The sequence below is a fragment of the Mauremys mutica genome, chromosome 2, assembly GCF_020497125.1.
Source record: "Mauremys mutica isolate MM-2020 ecotype Southern chromosome 2, ASM2049712v1, whole genome shotgun sequence".
Taxonomy (NCBI): Eukaryota; Metazoa; Chordata; order Testudines; family Geoemydidae; genus Mauremys; species Mauremys mutica.
The window spans coordinates 273712609-273738534 of NC_059073.1; the positions used below are offsets into that span (position 1 = coordinate 273712609).

General features: G+C 41.2%; 1 protein-coding gene across 2 annotated transcripts in view; it reads left to right on the plus strand.

The window, feature by feature from the left end:
- DIP2C (disco interacting protein 2 homolog C) overlaps window positions 1-25926 on the plus strand; it is a 487597-nt gene that overhangs the window by 334681 nt on the left and 126990 nt on the right. For both annotated transcript variants that reach the window (XM_045006686.1, XM_045006687.1), the window contains 5 exons: window positions 4817-4948; window positions 6634-6753; window positions 7824-8021; window positions 17279-17370; window positions 22049-22159. In XM_045006686.1, coding sequence (XP_044862621.1) covers window positions 4817-4948; window positions 6634-6753; window positions 7824-8021; window positions 17279-17370; window positions 22049-22159 — 653 coding nt within the window. The remainder of the gene's footprint in view (window positions 1-4816; window positions 4949-6633; window positions 6754-7823; window positions 8022-17278; window positions 17371-22048; window positions 22160-25926) is intronic.

The window sequence follows — 25926 nt, forward strand, 5'->3', positions numbered from 1 at the left end:
TAGGGGCAGGAGACAGCACCTCAAAACGTAGAGAGCTAGGTGAAAGATCAGGATCTGGGAGGGAACATGGGAAATCACAGCTTGGCTAAAGGAGAGACAGGAGGGACTATACAGGGGAAATCTAATAAACAGGTGTCTATACAGCACTTGGAGGAGAGGAAGGTGATCAGGAAGAGTGAACATGGATTCACCAAGGTAAAGTCATGCCTGACCAACCTGATTGCCTTCTATGATGAGATAACTGGTTCTGTGGATATGGGGAAAGCGGTGGACGTGATATACACCCCTATCTCGATATAACGCCACCCAATATAACACGAATTTGGATATAACGCGGCAAAGCAGTGCTCCAGGGAGGAGGGGCTGCGCAGTCTGGTGGATCAAAGCAAGTTCAATATAACATGGTTTCACCTATAACGCAGTAAGATTATTTGGTTCCCAAGGACAGAGTTATATCAAGGTAGAGGTGTATCTTGACTTTAGTGAAGCTTTTGATACGGTCTCCCACAGTAAGTTTAAAAAAGTATAGATTGGATGAATGGACTATAAGGTGAATAGAAAACTGGCTTGATCGTCAGGCTCAATGGGTAGTGATCAACAGCTCAGTATCTAGTTGGCAGCCAGTATCAAGCTGAGTCCCCCAAGGGTCAGTCCGGGGGCTGGTTTTGTTCAACATCTTCATTAATGATCTGGATGATGGAATGGATTGCCCCCTCAGCAAGTTTGTGGATGACACTAAGCTGGCGGGGAGAGTTAGATACACTGGAGGGTGGAGATAGGATCCAGAGTGACCTAGACAAATTGGAGGATTGGGCTAAAAGAAATCTGATGGGGTTTGACAAGTGCAGAGTCCTGCACTTAAAATGGAAGAATCCCATGCACTGCTACAGGCTGCGGACCGACTGTCTAAGCAGCAGTTCTTCAGAAAAGGACCTGGGGATTACAGTGGGTGAGAAGCTGGATATGAGTCAACAGTGTGGCCTTGTTGCCAAGAAGGCTAGCGGCATATAAGGCTGTGTCAGTAAGAGCATTGCCAGCAGATTGGGAGAAGTGATTATTCCCCTTTATTTGGCACTGATGAAGCCACATCTGGAGTATTCTGTCCAATTCCCCCCCCCCGCCCCCCCCCCCCACACACACTACAGAAAGGAGTGGACCAATGGGAGCAACTCCAGTGGAGGGCAACGAAAATGATTAGGGGGCTAGGGCACATGACTTATGAGGAGAGGCTGAGGGAACTGGGCTTATTTAGTCTGCAGAAGAGAAGAGTGGGGGGGGATTTGATAGCAGCCTTCAACTACTCGGAGGGGGGTTCTAAAGAGGATGGAGCTAGGCTGTTCAAAGTGGTGGCAGATGACAGAACAAGGAGCAATGGTCTCAAGTTGCAGTGGGGGGATGGGGTCTAGGTTGGATATTAGGAAACACTATTTCACTAGGAGGCTGGTGAAGCACTGGAAAGGGTTACCGAGGGAGGTGGTCGAATCTCCATCCTTAGAGGTTTTTAAGGCCCGGCTTGACAAAGCCCTGGCTGGGATGATTTGGTGTTGGACCTGCTTTGAGCAGGGGATTGGACTAGATGACCTCCTGAGGTCTCTTCCAACCCTAATCTTCTATGATTCTATATACTAATGCAGGAGTCGGCAACCTTCAGCACACAACCCATCAGGGTAATCCACTGGTGGGCCACGAGACATTTTGTTTACATTGACCGTCCGCAGGCACAGCCCCCCGCAGCTCCGAGTGGCCGCAGTTCACCGTTTCCGGTCAACGGGAGCTGCGTGAAGCAGCGTGGGCTGCAGGGACATGCTGGCCACCGCTTCCCGCAGCTCCCATTGGCCGGGTATGACGAACTGCAACCACTGGACCTGCAGGGGGCCGTGCCTGCGGATGGTCAACATAAACAAAATGTCTCGCAGCCCTCCAGTGGATTACCCTGATGGGCCGTGTGCCAAAGGTTGCCGACCCCTGTACTAATGCAAGAAGCATGTGGAATAGACAGGAAGGACTAGAAATACTAGTGAATAATTACAAATATGACATAATTGGTATCACAGAAACTTGGTGGGATAATTGATATAACTGGAATGTTGGTATAGAAGGGTACAGTTTCTATAGGCAAGCAGGGAAAAAAAGGGAGGAGGTGTTGCCTTATATATTACAGATGTGCAGTAGAACCTCAGAGTTACGAACATGTGGAGAACGGAGGTTGTCCATAACTCTGAAATGTTTGTAGCTCAGAACAAAACATTATGGTTGTTTTTTTCAAGGTTTACAACTGAATAATGACTTAATACAGCTTTGAAACTTTACTATGCAGAAGAAAAATGCTGCTTTTAACCATCTTAATTTAAATGAAACAAGCACAGAAACAGTTTCCATACCTGATCAAATCTTTTTTAAACTTTCCCTTTTTTAAGTAGTTTGTTTTACACAGTATTGTACTGTACAGTATTTGCTTTTTTTTTTTTAATCTCTGCTGCTGCCTGATGGGATACTTCTGGTTGCAAATGAGGTGTGTGGTTGACCGGACAGTTGGTAACTCTGAGGTTCTGCTGGATGCACTTGCACTGAGGTTGAGATAGAAGTGGGAGGCAGACATGTTGAAAGTCTCTGGGTAAGATACAAGTGAAAAACAAGGGTGATGTCATGGTAGGGGTCTACTGTAGACCACCTAACCAGGACGAAGAGGTGGATGAGACTTTTTTTTTTTAAACAACTAACAGTATAAGACTCAGTGGTGATGGGGGCCTTCAACCACCTAGATATCTGCTGGGGAAATAACACAGCAGGGCACAGATTATCCAAGAAATTCTTGCAATGCATTGGAGACAATTTTTTGTTACCTACAATGGAGAAAGTGACTAGGGGAGTGTCTATTCTGGATTTGATTCTAACAGACAGGGAGGAACTAACTGAGAATCTGAAGGTGGAAAGTAGCTTAGGTGAAAGTGATCATGAAATGATAGGAGTTCATGATTCAATGGAATGGTAGGAGAGAAAACAGCAGAATAAAGACAATGGACTTCAAGAAGGCAGATTTAAGTAAACTCAGAGAATTGGTAGGTAAGGTCCCATGGGAAGCAAGTCTAAGGGAGAAAAGAGTTCAGGAGAGATGGCAATTTTTAAAAAAGACATTATTAAGGGCACAAGAGCAAACTATACCAATGCATAGGAAAGATAGGAAGTATGGTAAGAGGCTACCTTGGCTTAACCAAGGATAACTTGTCATAGAAGGAAATGAATAAATGAAATACATTGCCTCCTGTTAAAGCTACTTCCTTTAAATACTGAAAATATTTAAGGGAACTTCATGAATACTAGATTTATAGATCTGTGCAAAGTTTGCATCTACTAAATATCTTTATTTTTACAAACTGTTAAGAAAATTCTGAAGAAGTATTAAATGTCACCATAGTGTGCTTAAAAAGTATGTATAGACCAACTAAATATAGGATAGTTATCAGACAAGATGAATTTAAGGATCCTTCAGAGAATATCTTATTTTATACTAATTCATATTTAAAAAACCCATAATGTAGTACAAAAATAATGGATACACTTTTAGCATTGATCATCAAAAATGGTAGTTACTGAGAGTGTTTAGGAGCCAAACAGCAGAAATAGAGACGAAGCAAATCTGTCCATTGCACAAACCTCCAAAGGGAAATCATTTTCATATAATAAGCAAGCTGTAAGCGTGTGAGACAAATTTAGTATAAACATAAATCTTCAATAATATTGGAGTCTGATGAGATCATCTGATTTACTTGTCTCTTTAATGGGCCTGGTCCTATCCTCATTGAATGGAATGTATTCCTCTTGCCTTCAGTGGCAGCAGTACAAGGCCCTGACTTATTTGTCTGGAAGGTTCTGGGTGATTGTCATTAAACTGAAAACTTGTTAAACATGAATTGTATTTGTTCCCAGGAAACTTAACACTGCTAGAAACCTGGAAAAATTCATGATATAAAATCTGTGAATACGATACAAATCTGTAGGTTATCCAGAGTGAGACTATATTTTCAGATGTTTTAAACTGTGGATACATGCTGAGTAACCAAGCTGAGAAAGAGGAAGATTAGTGGCATGGAATAGTTTAGTGACATCATGAGACAGATAATCAAATCATGTTTGCCTTTTTGGAAGGCAAGTCTGTGTTATATGGAGAATTGAAATAGCTCTGTTTAAAAATAGTCAAGTGGTAAGCAAGAAAAGTGTCCATGTAGACTGTAAAGAAACATAAACATTATATTTTATTTCCTTCCTCTAGATCCACTTTCCAACAGTACCGTGACTTCAGAAATCTTGATACAACAGTAAATTGTTCTCTTTGAACTAAAACTTGAATTTTAAGCAGTGCATTTATAGTTGATTTGCATTGGCAATTGCAAGTGCTGGAACTTAACATGTTGTAGCTTTTTTCTATTTTGAAATCTTGGTACCTTAATCTATCAGAAGTTTATGTGTCAGAGTCTATTTCTAACTAGATTTGGCCACAGGAAATTAAACTAATTTAAAATTAAAGGTGGGGGGAAAGGAGAGAAGTAAAACAAACCTTTATGATTATAATCTGTATTATGTGGCTCTGATCCCTTTACATACCTAACTCTTTTTTTGTCTGTGAAAATTTCAAATATTAAAACCATGTTGGATATAATTGTGCTTTACAACTTGTGAATAGATTAATTTTAACAGCTTTTCAGGTCTTGTGTAAGAAGAACATTAATGGAATCTCTCTTTTTCTCCCCCACTCCCTTCTTTCCCTCATTTCAAATCTAGAGGAACATGGTTAAACCTTCTAACTTATTTTTCACAGAAAATCATTCTGCCCCTCCAGATGTTACTACTTACACCTCAGAACACTCAATACAAGTAGAAAGACCACAAGGATCAACAGCAAGGGTGGCACCAAAATATGGCAATGCTGAACTTATGGAAACTGGTGATGGTATGTCACAAAGCAATTGTTTTCTTTAACATTGTAACTTACCCCTTTTTTTTTGTGGTTTCCTGTACACATCTGCTTCTTGTTTCTTTTGGCCACATTTCACTGAAGAGCACGTACAAGCAAAGTTACAGCATCTTTGAGTCCTAAAATAAACTGGCATATGTGAAGCCAATACTCGGCATGAATAAATGCTTCTTAATTAGTGGAGCAGATTCCCAATAGAAAAAACTGGTATTTGCTAAAGTTCAATAAAATAAAACAGCAAATCTCTGTATATCTCACTTAATAATGATGTGTAACTAAAACTAAACTAGGTACTGTGTGAAGCTCTTCTGTTTTCAAATGACAGAGTATATGATGTACCAATAAGGCTACATCTTAAAGTGACTTTTGGGCAAAGTTTTTGTTTTCTGAATATTTTTTTTGAAAAACAGTTATTTGTAAAACCTTCCATATTTATTGCTCCTCTTTTCTAAAACAGATTAAACAAAATTGCAGCCAAGATGGGACTTTTAAGACCAAGAGTATCTTACCTACACTTGTCTTCAACTATAGAAACGACCACTGCTCTAATGTGGTAAAAATGTTGCTAGCCTGGGAGAAAAGACAGGAAGGTGATACTTCTGCAATGCTGTTAGAGGCTTGAACTCAGGAGCAGATATGTACATTACAGAGGGGAAGTGCTCTATCAAGCATAAGTAAGGAGGAAAGTACTTTATAGGAATATATAGTAGGTGCCCAAGGGCCCCCATCAAAATCCTGTTTGGCTTGGTGCTGTATAAACACATATGGTAACTTCTGAAGATTGTTATTAAAACATCCTTGTCTAATGGCCAGTGGAATTCACTATAGGGCTATTCCAGGATTACACTGTCAGTTGCAATGAAGTACACCGCTACCCCGATATAACGCGACCCGATATAACATGAATTCGGATATAATGCAGTAAAGCAGCGCTCTGTGGGGAGCGGGGCTGTGCACGCCAGTGGATCAAAACAAGTTCGATACAACACGGTTCACCTATAACGCAGTAAGATTTTTTTGGCTCCCATGGACAGCGTTATATCGAGGTAGAGGTGTAACATGACAATGTGAACAGCTACAGGGTGGGGAAGGATAGGGCCCAGGACAGAAGTCTGCTACTGTGTAAGAGGCAGCCCGAAATGAATGACAAGATAAAAACCTGTGACCAGCTTCCCTTGCTGACTGAATCTGTAGTCTCAGTTGCAAGTGTGACGAAAGCTCTCTAGTCATGCAGTGACCCCAGTGGCTGAGAGAGAAGCCTGTGCTTAAATTTCTGTCTCCTCCCTAGCCATCAACAAAGTCACCTCAAAGACTGCTTAAAGCATTTTGAAAAAGATTATTGCCAGGGAATGTTTCTTCAATGTGCTCCTCGCCCCCAAAGCCCACGTGCATTTCCCCCCTAACTCTAATTCACTTTCTGAAACTGCTGTGTTGTTTGTTTTGGGTTTCTGTGTTTGTTTTTTAAACCAAACTTCACTGTTCATTTTGAAACCATGATCTAAATGTCTTAATGTTGAATACATTCTGCTGAGTCACAGTACGGCATGAAACTGTCGCTGTGGTGGCATTGCAGTTCTAGCCTTTTTCTTACTCCCTAACTGACATCTGGTGGCGCGCAGCTTAGCGGTCTACTGATATCTCCATTGATCCCTATTCTGCAGGAGTACCAGTGAGCAGCAGAGTGTCAGCAAAGATTCAACAGCTGGTCAATACCCTAAAACGACCCAAACGACCACCATTACGAGAGTTCTTTGTAGATGACTTTGAGGAATTGTTAGAAGGTAAAATGACTGTTTTTCAAAAGGTTTTGGAATCTAATTAACACTTGATAAAATGTTTCCTTGTTTGTCTTGGACTGCTACTTTCTAGTAGGCATGTCCTAGGCTGGTTGACTGCCACTGAGAGAGCAGTAATGCAGCGGGACCTGCTTATAGTGAACTTGGATGCACTGAGTAAAATCATAGTTCCATCTTGTTTGCCCAACTTGTAGTACTGATTATAGTGAACCTCTGCTTAGAATAAAATCACTTTGTGTATGAAAGAGAGTGGAGGAAAAAACTCTGTTCTAAGAGTATTTACTGTGTGCTACGTCTTTTCCTTTCACACATCTGGGTCAATCTGAAAGACCCAGTCTGTGAAGAAGGAGGAGGAGGAGTGAATGTTGGATGCACATCTTGCATATCTGTTAATAAAATCATTGAAAATGATAGCTGGAAATGCAGTAGAGACAATAATAAAGTGAATAATAACTATGCAATTGTTTTTTAAAAAATAAGCTTGCTGACCATGCTGTCTTGCCATACTGTGGCAAGTCAAATTATTTTAATAAAAGTGTATAGCAAAGCAGTATGATACAATATAACTTAAATTGGTGTACTATTTACCAATTTACCTTGCTACTACATTTTTTTTTAATCAAGGAAAAATGAAAATTTTCCATCTCTTCTTAAAGGAAAAAGTTACCTTGATGTGACTTTTGACTAGCTCTAGGATTTGTCTTTCTTTGAAGAGCAAACTTATTTATGCATGCTGCTTATGCTTACAGTACAAATATGACAAAAAGAAATTACATAAGGATTTTGGATGATGCTTTCCATAGATCCATTTATTAATTATTTCATCTCAATTGTAGGAACATTACGAGGTAACTCACTATACTTCTCCACATTTTATTTATATAGGCGCAGTACTGGGGGCTTATGAAACTGGGCACTGTATTCTCCACATGTACTAACATTTTATTTTCAGGCTGTTTTACAAAGGTAACTTATTCTCTTGGTTACATGGGCATAAACATGGCATAGAATTTATATAGTAACTGTTGGTTTTGTTTTGTTGTTTTCATAATAAGTTCAACAGCCGGATCCAAACCAACCAAAGCCAGAGGGCGCTCAGATGTTGGCTATGCGTGGGGAACAATTGGGTGTGGTTACAAATTGGCCACCTTCTCTGGAAGCAGCATTGCAGCGATGGGGGACCATTTCGCCAAAAGCTCCTTGCCTAACCACTATGGACACTAATGGAAAACCACTGTACATTCTCACTTACGGTAAGCACTCTTTTTTAAGCTTCTTACAATAGTTATGCTGCATATTTGACTAGTTAAAAACATTTCTACTGGTAGTGCTCTTATTTATTTAATAAATTTTGCTTGGTTAAGAAATGGGAGTACGAATTTGCAAAAATACACAATCTAATACACTAATAGGGGGAAGGAGGGAGACAGAGTTTATGCCAGCAATGTCTCTGGCATTATAAAATAAAATAACTTTTTAAATGGTCATGCGTATTAAGCCAGACTTTGTTCAAGGTGTAAATCCAGAGTAATTCCATAGTCCTCTGGTGTTGCACTGGCTTTGACACAGAATCTACTGCACTATGAACTGTGCTAATTATGCCATCTGTTGCAACAGATAAGTGCCAGAAAAGATAGATTCACATAAGGGTGTCTCTCTTAAATGACTCCCATCTAAATATGGGATGTTCATGGGGTGCTCAAAGGGATTGTTCTCTTCAAATGTTACTAAAACAAAGTTGATTGTTGGCATTCTTCATTTGCCTGAAGTAAACCAGGGTTTACCTTTAATGGTCTTTAGCTCCCCAGTCTAGCAGGGGTTTGGAATGCCATTGAGACAATACTTTTCACACATTGTATTTGAAGAGTGCTATGTTGCTCAGAGTGATCCTTCCATCTGACTAATGAAGACGTTGACTTACTGCAAAGTGAATCCGCTCCTAGACTGAAAACATGTCTGCAACAGTGGAGAGGAGGACTGGTAAAACACAAGTACTTCAAGAATCGAAGTTCAGATTATCATGCCTCAAACCTTTCCCCCGGATTAATTGAATTTAGGAAGCAAACCTGTGATTCACCATTGATCAGTGGTCTTGATCTTCCTTGAGGAGGTTTGTTTGCCAATGAGAAAAAAAAAGTATGAGTTTAAAGATCTGAAAATAGGTGGTAACAAAATAGCAATAGTGGTATTATGTACCGAATGCCCCAAATAAACTGAGGAAGACGGGGAATTAGTCCGTATTGAGAATTCAGCTATTGCAGGCTAGGGGAGCCTATCCATAGGGGCAAAGTAAGCATGTTTCTAATACTAAAGAGAGAATTTGATAGTACAGTAGTGTGCCAAATAGGTAGGGAAGCAGTTTAATTTATTAAACACCTAATCCTGGGGTTCTATAGCGATGCATATTTAAGGGAACTAAGAATTTCTAAGAAGAGACTTGACTTAACCCTTACAAAGCTCTACTCTCCTGCACTCTTCAATAGTAGATGTGACGCCATCTACAAAATTATTAGGCTTATTTTGCTTTTAACTTCCAGGAAATAATCATCAATTTCTAAACCTACCATAGTTAGAGTTGAGTACGCACCAGTCTGTAACTATTCAGGTAAGTATGGGGTCTGAGATATTCAAAAGGGGCATCCTTTTAGCAGAAAGAGTAGTGGCTATCTTTGCTTGAAACAGTAAACTTAAATCAGTCAAGAAAATCCCCCCTGGTATTGTTCAACACCTAAGATATCTGAAACTGAAAGACTGAAGGTAAATACATTTTTCCCTCCAGTCTGTGCATTTGACAATGCTTTTGAAGATCGTTTCCTTTACATAACAGTTTCCCCTGTTGAGGAGAGAGAAACTTTTTAAAAAACATGTAAAACCTAATTATTCAACCGCAAAACTTCATAAGGGACTCACTGGTATGGGACCAGAAAGTACTCTGGACTCTTCTTCGTTAACTAGATGTCAAGCTGACATTCTCACTTCACTGGGAAATGTTAATCTCTATTATGAATCTTATCAGTTTTTTCTTCAGTTAAATTACACTTGTATTTGAAATACAGTTAAAAACTACAGCCAGCTGCCATTCTATTGGTGACATTGTGGCTGTTATTATTATTTATTAATTTGTCTTACTGTAACACCTACGAGCCCTAGTTATGGACCAGGACCCCATTGTGCTAGGTGCTGTACAAAATGATAGTCCTTGCTCTGAAAGCTTATAATCAAAATAGCAAAGACAGGTACAGCATTAATCCCTTGTCAGGATTGAGCCCATAAAATGGGGTGGGGAAGGGGAAGAGAGAGAGATAGAGAGAGAGGAATCCTCATTGTATCATCATCATTCTCCCTGTAGGGAAGCAGTATGGTACTAAAGCTTTAAAGCCTCAGCTGCTCTGTAGAGTGAATCCTGCTGCGTGCACTTGAGCATCTGATCCTGTGTAGTTGGAGTTTCCACTATTTCCCTTGGGAAGCTATTCCACAATCTCGTTACCTCCTTAACTCTTAACTGATATTCAGTCTGAATTTTATTTTCACCTGGCTGTTCCCAGTATTCAGTTATACTCCCTTGGAACACCCTAAATAAGTGAGTTAGCTCGTTGGTAGTCACTCTTCAAATGCTGGTAGGCTTTAGTTCTTTCACTGCCACACTTCTCCCTCCTTGTCTTTGTTCTCAAGATCCATCTAGTTTAATCTTTCCTCAATAATGAATCCTTTCAGCCCTTTAAATGTTCGGGTAAGGGGCAGGGAGGATTTGTCTTTCCCTCCTAATTGTCAACAGCTTTCTGGCAATGAAGGTCCCAGCTTCCTATTCAGTGTCAGTAATCGCCTACCACCCGGAGCAGCCAGTGGAGAGCTAAATCACCAGGGGGGAGGAGAGAAAGGGGAAGGCGGGACTGGGGATGCTCCAGCCAGTGGCTCCTACCCAGCTGGGCTGGGGGTGGGAGAGGGGCGGGACTTCCTCTTCCCTTGCAAGGAGCAGCTGGGGCCAGGGCTGAGTGAGACCCACTCCCAGAAACCTCCCCCGCTTGCAGGAAGCTCCGCACTCCTCCTCCCCACCAGCTTCCTGCTCCCCCATCCACCCAGCCCCTGTGCAGAAGAGTCTCATCCCCTGAATTTGCAGCCCCCTGCACCCAGACCCCTTGCCAAGTCCCATCCTCCCCCCAGCACCCCATCTCCACCCCTGCACCCAGACTGTTCCCCACTGAACCCCCCCACACTCATACCTCCACCCTAATGATCCGCCCTCCCCCTTACACCTGGACCACCCTGATGAACCCCCCCCCGCACCTGGACCCCCACCTCACCAAGCCCCACTCCCCCAGCACCTGGACCCCCCGCTGAGCTGCGCACACCAAGCTCTCCCCTCCCCCACACTAAACCTTAACCAACTTCACCTGGATCCCCCTCCTTGGAGAATTTCATTTCCCCTACACCCAGAACCCCACAATGAGCCCCTGTGCATCCAGATCCCCCTGCACCCAGACTTCCCACTGAGCTGCCTACACCCAGATTGCTCCACACAGAACCCTCTCTCTTCACACCTGGATTCCCCAACACTTAGGCCCCTCCCACACTTGGATTCTGCCAGGCTGAGTCTGCCTGCCCGCACCTGGTGCACCTGGTATGGAGGAACAGGACCCCCTGGGATTTCTGGGGCAGGGCCGGTCCTTGTGCTTTGTCAGGGTTGTGTGTAGCCTCACTGCCAAGTCCGTGTCTCGGGGGCGAAGGTGAAGGAGAGAATGCAGGGTGATCCCCGACCTCTGTGCAACCAGAGCTAGTGCTCCCCACTGCTATGTTGGAGCCTCCACATTTATATATCGACAAATAAAATTTGCAGAATTTTGCAAATTTTTAAAATATTGTGTACAAAAAATTTTGGGGGCGCAGAATTCCCTCAGCAGTATAAGTTAGAGGGGAAACTGCTGTTAGAGTGGCAAAGATAACTACTGTACCATAGTGCATTTTAAAAGGGCTTAAGTGAGGGCCTCTGTAGATAAGAATTCACCTATGCCATATAGAAAACTATCACTTCCTTAGTCTAAGAAGTGATGTTTCTTTCATATGTAGTCTGAAATTGCTTTTAGCTTCCCTCTCACACCATTTATTACACTGCAAGCTCTCATCCAATCCACTACATCCCTTAGATCTTCTCTCACCATTACCTTGCAAGTTTCTCTCTTCCATTTATTGTGCAGCATTATTTTCCCCTACACGTACTGTATAATACTAGCTTGGTTTTTTCCAGGTTGTTTCTCATGTGTCCAGACCTTATTTCTAATATAATTTGCATCATTGCTCAGTTCTCAATGTTCCTCACGCCTCCCAACTTAATAGTGTATGTTTAATGTACTGCTTGCCCTTTTTTTCCATATTGTTAAAGACTTTGTCCCTATTTATTAAATGAAATTTCTTTACGTAAAAAGTACCTTATGCCTTTGGGATCTTAGTTAGGAAAAGAACCTCTTAGTTGGCTTGTTACTACACAGTCCCTGTATAGGCATAAGTAAAAACACAGAATTGGTATAAATGGAAAATACCTGGAATGTAAGAGAATGATAAGATTTGTAGGGTTCTAGAGGAGTTTGGGATTTTATTCGAGAATTTTAATATGTGCTTTGGGGACAAAAGACAATTTCTTGCTCATGCCAGGTTTGATCAAGCAGTCAAAACCCATATTTTATGTGTGATGTTGTTGGAATGAATTAATATGCTCAATATTGGTGCTTTCATGTAAAATAGGAAAAAAATGGTAACATGGTATAAAAACCATACAATACATATACTGCAGTCATTTCTCTTTGCAGTATAAGGATCATTCCAAGAATTATTTATTGGAATAGCTGGAGGCAAAAATGAAAACATTGAAAATAAGTTTGGGATTAGCAAGGGTTCTAGGCATTTTGCCTGTATCTTTAAAAAAAATACATAGTAAGTACAACAAAACCAGTGCAAAATAATTTATGGGTGGAGCTGAATGCACCATATATTTAGGCTGCCTAACACTTTCATTATAAAAGATTTTTGCAGCCCAGTTTTTTCAGACGCTCTAACTTCATTGTTTGTTTGTGGTAGGCCTCTGAGAAGAGAGAGCCTTCCAAATAGAAAAGTGCTGTTCTTTGTCTTTTTAGGTTTTGCTCTGAGAAACTTTTGAAAATCGCCTTTTTCCTTTTGTCACTTGCATGGCTCAGGAAAATTATAGCAACATGCCAAAATGACTGAATACGTGAACATTTTAAGTCGGGCCCACACTGCTGCCAACGCAGAACCAGCACGCACGGTGCTGGAAATGCCTGAAGCTGCCAGGACAGGGGCTGATGGGAAGGAGCCAGGCCAAGCTGCCCCAGACACCCTGGACCAGCGCCTGGTCCCAGCAACCCATGCCCTCCCTCTCTCCCAGGGGTCATGGCCAGGAGCTCCCCACTTCCAGAGAGGAGAGAGATAACTGGGGTCTTCTTCCCCAGACCCAAAAACTACTACCCGCAGTGCATCACCTTCAATGCGATAACCACCTTCTGCTGTCAGCTAATGTATCTTGCTTAAGCAGCAGAAGCCTGGGCTATGGTGGTGAAGTTTCAGGATTTAAATAATTATGATGCATGGATTTGAGCTTTGTTACAGTTGTATGTAACAAAATTTTGGTTTTACCTTTTTTCTCCCATAAAAAACCTTGGAAATTGCATGCACAATTTAAAAAAAAAAAAATTTAGGCCGCAAAGTCAAGCACTCAGGGTAAAATAATGCCAGATGGAACAGTTGCAACCATTCATTCTGCCCTCTTGTGCACCTGCACTATCATATAATCTTTATTACATGATCATATGCTGCGTTTTCCACAAGCCCCTGACTTGCTCAGTGCACAGGATGGATGTAAAATAGGTCTGTTTGTGGAGAAATAACAGAACAACAGCCATTTCTTGGCAAATTAAGAAAATGTTTGCTCTTACCATTTAGTTGCTCAAGTTATGAACCCAGCTCAGATTAACAAATATTTAATTTCTAGTTAACTTACAAGGAATGTCATATTGTGATACTGAAAAAATGTCTGGCGAAATTATTTGCAGTTAACTTTGACAGTCTCAGAATTGCTGCACGTGGAGATTGGTAAGAAACCACTGGCTTGCTTTTGCTGAGTTAGTGCTGTGTGGTTATGAGAAGCATACTGTTCCTAATAAGGAAACTGATTGTGGTTTGTTTTGTCTGTAAGTACTTCTCTCTGCAAGCTTTTCTTTTATAACCTTCTTTACATTCAACACAAATGTACATTTACATTAGAAATTGGGAAGGGAGGGAAAAAAGCCCAAAGGATTTACCTCAGAACCACGTCAAGTAAGTGTGTGTGTAATTTTGTCAACTCATCTCTTTTATATGATATTTAAGACCTTGTGACTTCCTTTACCTTAGGAATGTTTTGCTCAGTCAGATGTGCCTGAGTATGGACTTACTCTGAGCTTGTTAAATTTCAGTTGGGTGAGAAGTGTTGACAGGGCCCCCTGCATTTGGCATGAATGTATTCTGAGTTGAGAAAAGATCTATTAAAAGTGTAGCTAAATTCTGTTGCCAATAGCGCTAGGGTAGCTGTTACATTACTCAACCAAAAGTCCAACACCACTGAAAAAATTGCTGTTAGTAAATAACCTCACACTAAAATAAATCTTTGTCACACCTTTAGTTGCTGCCGCTAGAAAGTGAGAGGAAGTGTTTCTCTTTATCTTAACCAGGCTTTTCATGTATATGTTTGCAAATTGTGAGTTGACTCCAGAGACGTTGCCTTCATACCACACACTTGAAAATACTTGGTGTGTAGGGGAGGAGAGACACGGATGACAATCTGGTAGTTCACATATGTTTGGAAAACATGTTTCACACCATGAAGACTTCTACAATTTGAAAGTCTGGCAAAAGTGCTCAGGGCCAGATTCCAAGCTGGTGAAGAAAGTGGCTAAAGAGAAGATTATTCCTCATTTTCAGAAAACTAAAACTTCTTTAGTAGTTGCTTAAAAACATGTTGGAAACAAGTCAGTCACTGATGGATTGAAGAAGCTAATTTTCCATCAACCCATAGATTTAAGAGAGCTAAAGACAGTATTTTGCAGTGACAAGAAGTCATCAAAGCAGTTTCCTTAAACATTCCAGTCCCTGTATTACCACCAAAAACACTAGACTTAGAGATGAGTGGTTCTTTAAAACCAATCTCTTCAACTAATAGGTTCTTCTGATCCCAAATAACCAGCCACACACTCAGGTCAATATATAACTTAGATCTTACCCAAAAATCACACTGATGCCAATCCTTCAGTATCTAAAATCTAAAGGTTTATTCATAAAGAGAAAGAAAGAAAGGTGAGAGTTAAAATTGGTTAAAGGAATCAAATACATACAGTAAAGGACATCTGGATGGGCATAAACACAAACTTAAGACTCGTGGTAGAATTAATGCTTCATGGACTGAATAAATGGCTGAGGATGCAGAGTCCCCTTAACTCTCATTAGCATCAAGCAAGGGCTAAAACGTATTCAGTCTTTGTGTTTGTCAAGTTAGGAAGTGTTTTGTGTAAAGATGGTTCTTTCTTGCAATTCTGAACTTTTTGCCTTTTCCTTCTCCGGTGCTCTCTTACTGCACTACTTGTTTCATAAGGTTTATGACCATTTAAGCCCCTAATATTGGGCACCTTTTAGAAATCAAAGCTGTTGGTTACCTATTTTTCTCTTCACTTCTTTTAAGGTTTGATCATGTTTGCTTGTCAAATTTAATTCTGACACAGTTATTGAACATTGTAAATATATCAGAGTGGAATACTTTGAGGATAAAGACTCACTTTAACATAGAAGTGGCTAGCTGGAAACTAGTTCTGTTGTGGTATGTTGTGTTGTGGTGACAATTTCTAGTATTTAAGGAAAAATCCTGTAGGCACACAATGGCTTGTCTATACAGTGGGGTAATGTGCCTCACTAGGGTGTGATTTCTTATGCACTAACGTGTTGTGCATTAATTGGTCTGTGTAGACCCTGCTGGTATGCTGTAATATAGCACAAGAGAACCCTTTGTATGTACCAGCAGGATCTACATGGACCAATTAATGCGAAATGTGTTAGTGCACTTTAGAAATCACACCCTGTTAGTAAACTACATGAGACAAGCCCTAATATACCTGCTCAGTTCCCAGTGGAGCAGAAATTGAGATTTTAAAAAAGTTGAAGATAATCTCTTCTCTAAATATTAATTTTATTGTGATGGTGCCTAAAGGCCAACTGCACAGCTCCAGAGACCCTGAAACTAGAAGCAGGAGAAAAGAAAGGAGATGCAAAATAGCAGCAGGACAGAGAGGATGCTGGGCACTGTTTGGCACTGACCTGTGTGGCACTGACCTTCCTGTTCTACTGTAATATTTATATGAATAAAACCTGACATGAGACCCTTGTCTGTGAACTTATGAATGGAAAAAAAAAACTGGGAAGAAGGCCCTATTATGCTAGGCATTGTATAAACCATAAGTAATATGAAGTCCCCGTTCTGAAGCACATACATAGTCTAACTAGACAAGACAGACGAAGAGTGGGGGAAAGGGATACAATATACAAACCATCAATGTTTGTTTATAAATGTCATGTTACTGCCATAACTTGTTTTTAAAAAATTCTTTGGGTGGGGTCTTGATTGTGAGGGATTTAGTTAATGGAAAGGCAAAGGGAGGGGGGCAGTGGGGAGGGGAGAGGGAAGGAGGCTGTGCACAAACGGCAGGTGCAGTTGAAGCTGAGGTGAAGACACTGTGGGACAATGTTGGCGCAACAGCTAGTAGCAAAGGGGAAAGACTGTACAGAATAAAAGCTGTAAAAAGCAGCCTGATGACATCATCTGTGTCCAGGGGTGTCCTGCTGCTTGTGTGCCAGCTCCTGCTGGCGAGGGAGTTTCTTTGGCCTGGGGAGGGATTGGCATCTTCCTGGAATTGTTCTTTTGCACCCTCAGCCCATGTGGCTTTGGGTTGGGTTATGTGCCACATGGGTCCTAGTCATGCCTTTGGAGGGAGGTGGAGGGGACCACCCCGGCATAGTTCTGCCAGGGTGGGAATTCAGCTTTCTGTGTCTGCCCTACATCAGTTAATGATGATACAGCCATCTGTCTCTGTCTGGGCTGAATGATATCCCAGCCACTTAAAACAGTTGAGTGCTGCAGGCAATAGAATAGAACCCAGAGTTCAGATCCTGGCAGGTATAGGAAAAGGAACTGAAGGAAAAATTAATTTAAAATATAAAGAGAGCTTGAGATTTTCCTTTTTTATTATAATGCTTCATATGATAGATAAATGTTCAAATAAACATCTGTGTTAAAATGTATCCACAATATTCTCTTTGGGTTCAGTAGGAGCCTCATGTATGCACCCAATAGCAAAGTCTGACCCTAAATGTTCCTGCTATTTAGTCCTTTCGGTCTAGAGGTGCATTTTTTCTTTATCATTTTACAAGTAAAGTTTAAAGCATAATTTTAAAGTTAATTTTACAAATTATTTATTACTAGGCAAACTTTGGACCAGAAGTATGAAGGTTGCTTACAATATACTGCATAAATTAGGCACAAAACAAGAACCAATGGTGCGACCTGGAGACAGGGTAAGTATCTCAATGGTTTATTAATAGACATTAAATGCACTCTGACAAGTGATAAAATCAAATATAGAGAAAATCTGTTGCTTTTTATCCATAGAAGGGCTGGCCATTTGTGTGGTGGTTCATATAATCATCTGCTTTAATATTTACTGAATAGTAACTTGAGTTTGTTGCAAAATCAGCAATAAGCTTTCCCATGAATTTTTTTTTTTATTTTTTGATAAAAGAAAGAACAACTGGTCTTCTTAGCAAAGATTTCTGCTTACAAAGAGCATGGAGGATAATAGACCATGTTGTCAAGTTGGTAAAACTTATTTAATATAATGACTTTGTGGCTGCTGGGTTGGTGGAAGCAAAAGAGGCATTGCTTAAGATGAGATGAAAATGTGAGCATCCTTTGGCAGAACTGGACACACCATAATTCTTAGACAATTGTAAGTGTGAGCTTGCTTCCTGAGGCAACAATCAGAGTTTTGAATGTGGGACTGGGATCAAGTACTTCCATGATCTAATGCTGCCACTGCCTTATTTGGCGTAGAATTGGACAAATCAATTAACCTCTTCTGCCCCTGTACAACTGAGAAGCTGCCAAGACTTGTGTCAGCAAGTCAGTACATATAAACAACCCTGTGCAAACATCCCTATCCCCAGCCTCTACCCAAATGTCAAGTAGTCCAACTGGTTGGGACAGAAACTGAACTGAATACCCATTATAGCTGAGCATGCTCAATGCTTGATGGAATGGATGATTAGCTAAGCTGATCTGTCTGTGTCAATCAGGCGATCCTCCAGTGTTGTCTTTGAGGTTGGGAAGAGAGCAGAGAGGGCTTCCATATTTTGACACTCAGTGTCAAACATTCTGGTTCCCATCTGTCTCTGTCCTCTGTAAAAGGAAGATACTAATATCAGCCTTACTTCCTCACAGAGTTTTGAAGACTAATTCTTCTTCTATGAAGATGTAAAGTGTGGAAGTCCTTTCCTTTCTGATGTACTAAATAACTTCACTCATTCAAGTCTATCCTCAAAAAAACCCATTATCCATAAAGCCTTCCAGAACTTACCCTGAGGTAATTTTGCAGAGGTATGTCTACACCGCAACTAGACACCCACGGCTGGTCCGTGCTAGCTGACTCGGGCTCGCGGGGCTTGGGCTGTGAGGTTGTTTCATTGCTGTGTAGACTTCTGGGCTTGGGCTGGAGCCTGTGCTCTGGGACCCTGCAAGGTGGACCCAGCAATGAAATAGGACAGGCCACCGGGAGTGTATAGTGGCTGTGTAGAAATACCCTCAGGAGCCTCAAATTCACACCTTTGCACCCTTGTACTGTATGCAAGAAATGTATAGTTGTATGCAGTACGTTCCTTAGGGCGACTGTTTAACCTCTGTAAAATGAGCATGGTTAATGTTTCCCAAGTAAAAGAATTTTCAAAAATATTTCCTAAATTTCTTTTAAAAATAAAACATAAAGAATCAAACTAAAGAGTCTTTTTAAACAGATGTTTAAACAAAATCTCTTTCTACAGTGGCACTTAGCCAATACCAATGTACAGAATCTTTTCTTTCTCTTTGATTTACAACAGAGTCTAAGCAACAGTAGGACAAATTGTTGATTCTCATTAAATTTACTTGCACAAAGAATCCTGTGAAAGGAGGAATGTTCAGATACACTGTATCCGTATATCTTATATTAACTGTCTCTTTGTAGTAAATTGCTGCACAGTGAGCCCTAAAATTACCTAACCCTAAAAAGGATTTGTTGGTGATTCCGACCTAAAGCTCAAACTCTAGCAAGATTAAGACATGTAAAGTCTTCCCTTCATTTGAATCAATTGAAGTTCTTATTCTAAAATAACTCTCTGTAGATTCCAGTGAAACTACATGTTTATAACTGAGTGGTGAAAGCATATACTTTGCATTGTATAATATCTTGCCCAACATCTTTTATAATTTAAAGTAATTTCAAATTGAAGATGAGATGCTCCTGTACTCCTCATGTTCTGAGCAGATATTCTGTTCACTTTCCCCACTGCAGTGCCATAAAAGCTTTTTTAACTTCTTTGAAAATAGGAGTTCACATCATGTGACAATAGCTGAGTGTTTTATAACACTAAATTAAATACAGGTGGACATTTGCAGTCTTTTCTAAATGAAAGTAAAAATGTTTCCTTATGGTCACGATATGGAATACTCTGAAATGCCTTTTCTCTTCCTTAAAGTCTGACCTCATGCTACTCGTACCCAGTGTCTGTGTTGAACAAAAACGAAGCATGGTTCTATGAAATATCTACTATCTATACACATTTTTCTCTGGTTAGATACACTTCTGTATGTGTTTTGTTTTCCTCCTTTTTAATTTTTACAGGTTTGTTAGTGATTAGTGTCTGAGATAGTCAAAAGCACCTAAAGCACTTGAGTGCCCAATGCACCCCTAACTCCCTTAAGTGCCTTTAAAAATGCCAGCCAGAATCTACTCTGACATATTTGCTAGTTATCCCAGCTGACCTACTGATCTACTCCCAGAGACTGAGCACCACTGTACTGGAATAAAACATCACTAAGCCCTACATCTAAACTACTTAACAAAAAAGAGTTGCATCTGTCTTCCACTCCTTCATGAGAAGGCTGCCTCTTTAGATCGTGAGTTCTTTACGACAGGGGCTATTTTATAGGTTTTAAAGGAGCTTATACAAATACTTTGTCCAAAATGTACGCTTTGTGATCTCGGACGCGAACACGAAAGTTTCGCTGCTGAGTGTGAAGCAGCTGAGATGAGAATCAGCACCTCCAAATCAGAGGTCATGGTCCTCTCTCGAGGTGAGGGGGAGCACCTGCCATTAGTGGAAGAGTTCAAGTATCTAGGGGTCTTCTTCCCATCACTTGTGAACCGAGAGCAGGAAATCTACCGGCGGATTGGGGCAGCGGCAGCAGTGATGCAGGCACTGTATTGATCCATGGTGGAGAAGCGAGAGCTGTCGGACGAAGCTCTCGGTTTACAGGTCGCTCTACGTCCCCATCTTTACCTATGGTCATGAACTTTGGGTAATGACTGAAAAGATAAGATTGCGGGTACAAGCGGCGGAAATGAGGTTTCTCTGCAGGGTGGCTGGGCTTACTCTCCGAGACAGGGTGAGGAGTTGGAAGAGCCTCAGAGTAGAACCACTACTCCTCCGGATCGCGAGGAGCCAGTTGAGGTGGTTCTGGCACCTGATAAGGATGCCCCCTGGGAGGCTTCTGTTGGAACTCTAACGGGCACGTCCCACTGGGTGGAGGCCCTGAGGCCAACCCAGGACATGCTGGAAGGATTATATCTCCTGGCTGGCCTGGGAACTCTGGGAATCCCCCAGGAGGAGCTGGAATCTCTTGTGGAGGAAAAGAAGATCTGATCCTCCCTACTCTCCATGCTGCTGCTGCTGCTGCAACCCTCACCAGGAAAAGCGGCATAAAGGAAGAAGAAGAAGAAAGTGTAAGCTATAGGCCAACTGTTTTTTCAAAACACAAGAGCAATGGAAATGTATCAAGTAATTTTTTCCCCCAAAATTAAGGGTGTTCTAACATTCCTCTGAAGTTATCACTGCAGTGTTCATCTTGCATTGAACAAGAACTTCAAAAAGAAATTGGCTAGTCTGTTTGTTAGTTGTTTAAGATGGGAAAAATAAAACGTGGGGAAGAATATAAATAATAAAGTAAATTAGTAAAAAAAAATTCTGTCCAAAATAAACTAAGAAAAGGTGATGCATGAAATATGTTAGGTTAATGAAACTTGTTTCTTAAATTATAACAGTAAATTGTTCCTTCTAGTATAAAGTAGCCTCAAAACAAACTTTAATTCTTCTGTTAACAGAGATTTTGTGCACATGTAAGTGAACATCAAATTTCAGTGTATCTCTAATCTTGCTTAATTGTTTTAGATGCCCTCTACTTGTTTTTTAAAAGTCACCCGTCATCCTGGCACAAAAATAAACAAGTCACATGTTAGATAAGATTCTCTAAAGTTCTCTTGTTCCAGTAAGCCTTGGCCCTAAACTTGCTTAGTTTGAGGAATCTGAGTAGGGTAGGAACTTCAGGATGCTACCTTCATTGTAGCATTTATTGTTCCTGCATTGGCCTAATAGAGCATAGGCAAAACCTCTTCATCAAACTTGCAGGAGGCTTTAATTGTTGCAGGCAGACAAAACATAAGGCTGGGAATAGTTGGCACAACAGTACGATATGTTTGGTTACTCTGGATGGACATAAACCCATTTCTGTTTTCAGTAGCCTAATTTAACTTTTTTAGGATGTAAAACTTCTGTTTAAAATTACATTAATCATATTTGCTCCAAAGCTGAACCTCAATCAAGTCATTGGTAAACTAAAGCTCAGATGAAACTTGCTAGCAATTTAAAATGCAGCGTGTATGTAAGTACAAGTGCCTAAGTGGAGATGCTCACAAAAAGGAATGTGTATAAGAGAGAACAAACTCCTTCTCACTCGTGATTCAGTTCTTAAATGTTCAATTGTTGTACCAGTATATAAGGGGGGGAAAGTTTAGGTGGAACACTGTAAAGTGCATTATATCAGAGCTGTTTTTAAATATTAATAGCTTTTCAAAAGGAATGTGGAAGCTGTTTTTAATGTACAATACACTGAAATCTGTAATAGATTTTTGACAATGTCATTTTAACTTGTCTCTCTCTGTTTCAGGTAGCACTCGTATTTCCTAACAATGATCCTGCTGCTTTCATGGTAGCATTTTATGGCTGCCTACTGGCAGAAGTTGTCCCTGTGCCTATTGAAGTGCCACTTACCAGAAAGGTAAGGAACTACATTTGTCCTCCACAGTGCATTTTGAAAGTTTTATGTCAGAATGAATCACCACTGAGCACAGCTTTGTGTAAATTTTTTTTGTGTTGAGTGGTTCTGCATCTTAAGGACAGAAGGGATAATACTGTACTATAGGTTATGTATAGCTTCTCCGTTTGTTAAAGTAGTATCTCAAGCTATCGTTTTTGGTTACTTCTAATAGCAAAACATTTGCACAAAGTTAGTGTCACAGGGTAGCTGGTCTCTGTGGAGCGACTGAGCCCATCTCCCCTGGACTGGAGCAGGTGACCCTCACCCAGCTAATTAAAGAGGGCTGGGATACACCTGGGCCTATAAAGGGCTGGTAGTAAACAGCTGGAAAGAGGAAGGACTGAGACAGCCTGATCCCTGGAAGCAAAGCCACGCTGGAGTGGAGCTAACTCCTGTGAAGGGTCCCTGGAGCAAGGGGGCCAAGTGCTCCAGGAAGCAACCCTGCAGTTGCAGCTCCAAGAGGGGAGGAGAGCTGGCACAGGGGAGGAAGTTCCAAGCAACTGGAGCACCAGAGACCCCTGGGAGGGGTGGCCCTGAAGCCTGTGGGCCAGGTATTGAAGGCTGCGCTCTATTTGTTTGTTAACTTTTGTTATAAATTAACCTCCTTGACTGATACTGGGTGTGGCAGCACATGATTGGAGCCAGGGAGCTGTGGTAGCCCCCAGTGACAATTTGCAAGCCTGGAAGCCCGAATATATCTGCCATGATTTCTTTAGGCACCGTGTTAGCTAACCAGGTTTTAGAGTAGGTCTGATCAACACAGCACTTAAAGTGTTGGTGTCAGCTGTTGTCGTATCCATGCTAGGGCTTCCCATGTTGATGGAAATGAACCAGTCTCAACAATTGTGCTACATTTCACTTGTGTAGACCAAGTCTTAAAGCATTTGTTCTTGATCAACTCTCACTGTTGCTAACACTAAGAATTTATCATATGATGTTGGTTCCATTAAATTGGTTGTCGTGTTCCTAGTGCACAGGTATTACCATCTTAGCAAAAAGGCGTAGAACAGAATGGACACGAAGACTGAACTGTCCTTTCCCTCCTTGAGGTGGTGCCGGCATCTTAGGGACTCAAGGCACCATTGGTGGGTAGAGTAGGAACCTTATGCTAGGACCACTCAGGGTGTATCCTTGTTGAAGCCATCTGCCATCAGGGCTGTCCATATGGAAAGGTTCACCCCAGTTCCTTTAAACAACAAAGCAAACCAAGCTAAATAGATCTTTCAAAAGAGGGAATGTAATTTCCATTAACAGAAGGAAATGTTTTAGCTATCTTGTCCACTTTCTCCTATACCTTTAATGATAGGCAGGGCTGGTAGCACCACCTGTTAAGATTGCCTGACACTTCCCATTATAATACATTGTTTTCAATTGCTTATGTCTTTGCCAAACTTTAACTCTTTTGGTTAAAATTTTCCAGGCGGGGTGACTGGTTTTTCAAGCTGAATTGGTGTGGAATATTTCAGCCAAAACTATTCAGCCACTTCCAGGAATGAGGCTAGGGGAAACTACTTGTAAAATAAACCTTTGAGACTTTTCTTTGAAATGCTCTAGTGCCTCAATGCTTTGGAGCAGAGATGTGAAATTTGGTGTGGGAGGTGGCCTTTGTCAGGGATGTGCCTTTGGCCATCCCTGTAAAAATGTGCCCAAATTCGGCCAAGTTCTGTATGTTCCCTGAAAAAAAATCACAATTCACACATGTTCAGTAGAGACTTGCTAGAATTAACAGCAAAAACCTCTGACGATTCTATCAGCGCTGAGCATGTTCAACCCTCTCGCAGCTCCTGACGCTCTCCGGACTGTAGATGCACCATCCCCGCAGAGTGACTGAACATGCTCCAGCCCAGGGCAGTGGGGGTCCCAACAGGACTTGCTCCATAATGGCTATTCCTAACTTCTCAGGATGGGACCAGGCCTTGGAACTGAAAGCCAGGGAGCCAGTATCTCCCGTGCTGTCAGTTACCTCTCCCCCCATCCCCCTCAGCTGGCACCCATGCAGTGTGGAGAAGAAAGCCAACTAATACGAATGCAGAGGGGACAAAAGCTGAAGCGGGGGGGAGGGAAAGACTATATTACGACAAAGAGTCTGGTTAAATTGTTACTGGCAGGTGGGGAGGGAAATTATGACTGAGAGCAGGACAGAGAAACCGGCATTGAGTGTGGAGTGGGAGAGATTGGGACTAGGACAGCAAGCCTGGAGGAGAGTAGAACTGGCTGGCAAGGAGACTGGGATGAGGAGCCTAAGGAATCAAGAGTGGGACTGGGATGAAGAGCCAGTTGTAAGAAAAAGACGGGACAAGAACAAATAAGAGGATGGGGCAAAAGGAGTCAGACTTCAGGAAAATGGACAAAAGAGTCTGTGCCCACTAGAGCATAGTCCCTCCAGAGCCTGGAATGGACTCCAAGTTTCCTACGTCTCAATCACCATTACTCTGCAATCATAAAATATCTGTGAAACCCACTGGTAAAGCTTGTGTAATGGTGGTCCACATAGAAGATGACAACCTACTATTGCTATCAGTTACTCCGTTAGCCCAATTGGCAGAGGTCTTTATGATTCTCTAAAAGTTCCAACTCCTTCTGATGAACCATGTAGGTGCCAATATGGTGGCACGTGAGGGAAATTCTATTTTTTTTTCAGTTTGTTTTTATGTGTAATTTCTTATTTTAAAAGAACATTATTAAGGTTGCAAAGTCAAGCATTCAAGGCTCATAAAATGCCAGATTGCAGCCTGATACCTTGGGGCCTGATTTGCAGAACAGGTGAGTACTCACAACTGCCACTGAAATCAATGGGAGCAGAATCTTCAACATATAAAGTGCTAAAATTTTCTGAAAAATCAGGCCCTAGGCTTCCCATATTGGACTACCAAAATTAGTGGGTACTTTTGACTTTAATCTTTCTGTGCCTCAATTCCCAAAGTAAAATGGGTTTTGTGTAGTCCTACCCCCTCACGGCGCAGAGGTTTTGTGAAGCACTCAGATGCTATGGTGCTGTGTGCTGTAGAAAAGCCCCTGAGGAAATTAATAATTTTGTTTTCAGAGCAGGGTTTGAATAATCTGCAGTAAACTGGGCATAGGGCCACACATTGAGCAATGAGGATAAAACAAAATATTGGATTAATAACTCTAACTGAGCACAGTCCATCCTGTGCACTGAATGAGGCAAGGGTCTATGAAAAAGAGTACATGAGCATGTAAATAAAGACTGCATCATAATGCATATACACAAAGGGACCAAATTAAGATTTCACAGGCAACCTTAAATCTGACATTTCCTGACTTCTGAGTGCTTGACTTTGCAACCTAAATGTTGGGGGTTTTGTGTGTGTGCGTGCGCGCGTGTGTGTGTGAGACTTACTATTATGTAGAAAAGGATGGGGGCTTATGGCTGCTCCATCATTTTTACAGTGAGACTTAAGGAAAGATGACTTGGTCCTCATTCTGATTTATTTATTTTCTCAAACAAATTTGTGGATCACTTTATTTGTAAAACTGTACTTGAGGAAAAGATAAGGGCCTTGAGTTTTGAAAATATATTTTTATAATGGCTTCTATGGAAGCACAATATATGAATTTGCACTGGTTTAATACCAAACAGGAACCTTTTAGGATTACATTAAGTCGTGTGACATAAAATGTATAACTTGCTGCATTGTTTGATGTTTTGGTACATGAAATTGAGATTTTACGTGTGTTAATATAAACAGGACAACTAGATTATTTAA